General features: G+C 38.1%; 1 protein-coding gene across 1 annotated transcript; it reads left to right on the top strand.

Moving 5' to 3' along the window:
* The first annotated feature begins 4,521 nt into the window (after positions 1 to 4,521).
* On the top strand, positions 4,522 to 5,235 carry Ftmt (ferritin mitochondrial). Its single transcript, XM_047554873.1, has one exon. The coding sequence runs from the start codon at positions 4,522 to 4,524 to the stop codon at positions 5,233 to 5,235; it is 714 nt and encodes a 237-aa protein (XP_047410829.1).
* Positions 5,236 to 5,523: the final 288 nt, after the last annotated feature.

The following is a 5,523-nucleotide window of genomic DNA, read 5'->3' as shown; positions in this document are numbered from 1 at the left end:
AAAAGGAGACAAATACCATCATTGCAAATGCAAATATAAAGGAGTGGGATATTTTTCATGTTTTTGTTTCCTTGGTATTTATGACTCTGTTCCCATCCATTAATGTAAAAGAATATTCTTCAAATATTTTCCAAGGTATGTAAGCTCTAAAAATATTTATGAGTTTAAATCAAATGCTTTAATGAAACTAATGTTGTGATTTATTGAGTAAATCAAAGCATTACTTAATCAAAGCAATTCACCTCCATATGATTAATTTCTTATTGGCAAAGCATTTTCAAATATGTAATAAATACTTACCTAATATATCTATAAAGGAGAAAGGAGGAAATATTGTTCTTCCTTTGGATAATGAAACCACCAAAGTACAGAGGTTTTCTGCACAGCCTTAAATAATTTATATTAAAATGCAAACATCTTCCAATATGCTTTAAAAAAGTGCATTGGGCCACTTTGGTATGCTATATGAAATTAGACTTTCTATCCCAATTAATCTGAACACTAGAAAAACATTTGTGTTTCTTTCATAATGTGTGTCAAGCACTGTACTAGGCCTAAGAATTTAAAAATGAATAAAATAGTAAACTCAACTCTTAGGAAAACACATATACACATACACACATTTATACACGCACATACACCACACATACAGAAGTTATAACATGATATACTCAATATAAACAATCTACTTTGACACCAAAAATGAATAAATAAAGAGTAAGTAAGTTAGTGGTTAATACTGAGTGATGTTATAAAAGACCTTAGAGAGAAGGTAATCTGTTTTATGGAAGTTTAAAAGATGAGAAGGATTTTGTAAGGAAGTAAAAGGACATGGGGAAGAAGAGCTTTAGTTAGGAAGAGAGCAAAATAAAGAAGCAGAGCTTACACCATAGAAACACAAAGACTTAGGGGGTGACCAAGGAAGAAAAGAAGCCATTAAAACTGAGAACAATTGAGTTGTGAAGAGCAGTGGGTGATGATCCAGGTCTATATTTTGTTAAAACAACATTAATTTTACTGTGAATACTAGAAATCAAAATGCCCACGAGATAAACATAACACTTATCACATCCTATGTTTTTGAAGTCTGCCAAATTATATGACAGATTTTGTAATGGGAAGAAGAGACATTTTTTACTAACATGGGGCACTTAAATGTGTGTTGTGTTTTAAGTCATCATTTTGCATCACATTTCATGCATTGTATTTGTCTTATGCCTATGCATTTTATTACTTTGGGGATAAACATTTCTATGAAGATCATCAGTTCTCTTAAAACACTAGCAACAGCAGTCAGCATTTAATACCACTCTACACAATCAATCTCATAACTTCTCTTCAGGGAGTACATTCTAGGAATAGCAAAAGTACAGGGAAATAAAAGTTCAATGGGTATAGAAAAGTGAAAATTAGTGAGAAATTGCCTAGTGACTATCAATCATTCTTGACTAGCAGAGTTTAAATGCAACTAGATCCTAAGCATGCTTTTTCATTTATGGTACACCTGAAGAAGTTCTTTTAAGGGCAAGAGCTTACTACAAAACTACAAATTGTCCATTCCTGTATAATCATTTCTATCTCACTGTATGTTATAGTCTAGATATGAGATGTCACCCAAAAGTCCTTGTTTTAAAGCAGGGATGCTTGGAAGTAAAATAATTAGATGATAAGTGCTGTAACCTAATTGGTTCATCCTAGTTTGAGTGAACTAAGTGAGTGGTGATTGTAGGCAGTGGCTGAAGCAGGTGGGTCACAGGAGGCGTGCCTGGAAGGTTCACCTTCTCTGTGGCACTTTCTCCTCTCCTCTCTCTGCTTCCCAGCTGTCATGAGGTGAGCAGTGCTTCTCCTCCATTCCCTCCCAACTGTGATATGCTGATTCTTCTTATGCCCAGAGCAATGGGCGCGGCCAACCATGGAGTTAACCTCAGGAACCAAGAGCCAAAATAAAATTTATCCTTCTGTAAGTTTTTTGTTTTTTTTTTAATATTTTGGTCTCAGCAATGCAAAGCTGACTAATACTATTCATACATACATGATAGCAACAATAATAATGTAACTGGGTTTTGTTGATTTTGGGGGGGTAAGCTGTATAGGTCTTTCCATATTTAATAATGGTAATATTTGTTTATGGAATAATATTAAATGATTGATTTTGAAGAATTAAACAGAAATATCCAATAAAACTTATTAAAGGAGATTCTGTGAAGTACCATAGTAAATGTTTTCTGTATATTCTCCTAATTTTTTCAACTACCTGTGGGAGATAAGTTGTATCTTAAATTTACCACTGATGAAAACAACCTAGAAAGATAATCTGTTTTGTTTAAGGAAATAAAAGTAATATAGAGAAGGTAATATACAGAAAACCTAAAGAAGGATTGAAGTAGTGCTAATATGAAAGACTCAGGTATTAACCATGAAAAAAATCAAACAACCATAAGAAAAAAGTCCCAATATGTAAACTGGCAAAAGATGTGAACAGTCACTAAAGATAGATAGTTAGCAAAGAAGCACATAAAAATATGCTGTCATTTAATTATTATCAGAATGTAAAGTTAAAACATTGAAATATCAGTACACACCTAGCAATAGCTAAATTTTTTTTAAAAAAATAACAAAATTAAATGACTGATACCAAATATTAGCAAGGATATGAAGGAATTTGGTGCCTTATACACTGCTGATAGGAATGTAAACTGTTTCAAGCCCTCTGGAGAACAGGTTGGAAGTTTGCCAAAGGTTAAAAATAGACTTACTCTGTATGATCCAGTCACTCCACTATAAGATATTTACCCAAGAGAAAGGAAAGCACACGTCCACACAAAGAGTTGTACAGGAATTTTCATCCCAGCTTTATTTTAATAGTTCCATCCATAAACAACAAAAATGCCAATCAGTGGGTGGCAGGACAAAGGAATTGTCATAAAACTATATAATGTTATACAACTCAACACAAAAAGGAACTATTGATACAGGTGGCAGCATGGATGAATCTCAAAATACTTATTCTGAGTAAAAGAGACCAGGAATAAAGTTCTATTTATTGCACATTGAATTGTAGAAAAGACAAACTAATCTATATAGGGATCAGTGTTGTCTGGAATGGGATGGGACAAGTGGAAAGTGAGGGATTACAGAGAACAAAGGGCTTGTGAGGAAACTTCTGGGATTGATGAAAATGTTCACTATCTTAAATTTAGGTGATGGTTTCACTTGTGTGTGTGTGTGTGTGTGTGTGTGTGTGTGTGTGTATGATATATGCTATCAAACTATAGTGGAGTTTTTATGTATGTTAATTCTCTGTAAAGCTGTTTAAAAAGTTTATGTGTACTGTTATGGATATTTTTCATTATTGTCTTAATTTGTGTGAATTATCAACATTTTAGCAATGGTTATCTGTGTAAAGAATTAGAGCTGTTTTGAATTTTCTTCTTTGAGTTCATCCTCATTTTCTTTATACCCTACAACACTGTTAAATATCTTTTTAAGATTAAATATTCTAATATTTAATTTTTTAAAAGTGTATCTCTCTCTTGCCAAGTATGGTGGCCAATGTCTGTAATCCTACCTACTGGGGAGGCTAAGGCAGGAGGATGAGAAGTTTGAGGCCAGCCTGGGTGAGAGCCTGTCACAAAATAACATGTAGCTCAGTGGTATAGCACTTGCCTAGCATGTGGTAGGTTCTGTGTTCAATCCCCAGTACTGCAAAAGACATCTCCCTCCCTCCCTCTCTCTCTCTCTCTCTCTCTCTCTCTCTCTCTCTCTCTCTCTCTCTCTCTCTCTCTCTCTCTCCTTTAACATAAGATGAGAAGGTAAAATCAATTTGTAGCCAGTATCTGATTTCTGTATCTGTACAGTGAAGAAAAAATTATATTTAAAAATAAAATACATATTTTGAAGCACCTACTTGAAGCACACACTTGAAAAGTTGTCCACTATACTGGCAATTACTTCCATACATACTAATAATACTACATATTATTAAAATAACAAGGAAATCAATTTTTATACACTTGCTTTAAAAATGGGCATTTACACTCAAAGATGAATTGATGATGACTGGGTTAACCCTTTCCCTGCATTCCTTCTGCCACCACATGGTCCTTCGACAAGAAAAGATCAGAGCTGCAGGGCAAGGACAGTTCAGTCCCTTTTTTGCAAGTCACAGTGCCTATTCTTATGACAGTATTTTTAGGTAAAATAATAAATTAAAAACTCCCAGGAGCAGGAATCTCGCATTGATGATGGGACAAATGCTTGAATAAATGGAGTCCTATACTGCATCTGTCTGTGTCGCCTTTCCCAGACCCCAGGACCAGAATGGTCCAACCACTACAGGTGCAGTGCGTGGTGGCGCCAGAAGCCCTCGCCATGGAACCCGGCGCCTGTGGAAGGGAAGGGGTGTGTGACGCAGTCCCTGTCGCGTAGGCCCGCGTTCTGACTCACACCAGAAGCCCCCTCACCCGACTTCGCCCTGAGCCCGCCGGGTCTCAGTTTCCCCACTTCCAGAAAGGAGGAGCCATGCTGTCCTGTTTCCGTTTCCTCTCCAAGTTCATCAGCCCTTCGCTGCTGGCCCTGCGCAGCACAGGCTGCAGCCTCGTGATTCCGCAGCTCTGGGTCTCCAGGCGCCCCTGGGACCCTCAGTCGGCCACCCCGCGACTTCTGCTGGCCACAGTGGCCTCCTCCTGGGACCCCTCTGGGCCTTCCCGCGTGCGCCAGAACTTTCACCGCGACTCCGAGGCCGCAGTAAACCACCAAATCAACCTTGAGCTCTATGCGTCCTATGTGTACTTGTCCATGGCCTATTACTTCTCCCGCGATGACGTGGCCTTGTACAACTTCTCCAGGTATTTTCTTCGCCAGTCCCGGGAGGAGAGAGAGCATGCAGAGAAGCTGATGAGGTTTCAGAACCAGCGAGGAGGCCAGATCTGCCTAAAGGACATCAAGAAGCCAGACAAGGATAACTGGGAAAGTGGGCTGCATGCCTTGCAGTGTGCTCTAGTCTTGGAGAAGAATGTGAACCACTCATTGCTGGAATTGCACACCCTGGCCTCAGACAAAGGTGACCCCCATTTATGTGACTTTCTGGAAACCCATTACCTGAATGAACAGGTGAAGTCTATCAAAGAACTAGGTGACCATGTACACAACTTGATTAAGATGGAGTCCCAGGATGCTGGCCTAGCAGAGTACCTTTTTGACAAACATACCCTTGGAAACGAAAAACAGAACTAAACCACAGACTGCCTTTCCCACAGCCCAGTGGACCCAAGATCTAGAGTCAGCTGTCTCCTGCTTTCTTGCCTAAAATGCACCTTCATCTTTACATTCTTCTGTTATACTGTTGCTCCAATAAAGTGATTTGTAGAGAATATACTTAGCCCACGTTAACAATGGCTTTCTGCCAGCATCAAGATACTAATCTTTTCACAGCCTGAATGATAGCCCAGGAGAGTAGGGTGTGAAAAGAACTGCCAAAAAAAAAAAAAAAAAAAAAATTACACAAAGTGGATGCAAACGAAT

Source organism: Sciurus carolinensis, chromosome 6, assembly GCF_902686445.1.
Source record: "Sciurus carolinensis chromosome 6, mSciCar1.2, whole genome shotgun sequence".
Classification (NCBI taxonomy): Eukaryota; Metazoa; Chordata; class Mammalia; order Rodentia; family Sciuridae; genus Sciurus; species Sciurus carolinensis.
Note: the sequence above shows the minus strand (reverse complement) of the source record. Positions and strands in the feature narration are given on the sequence as shown.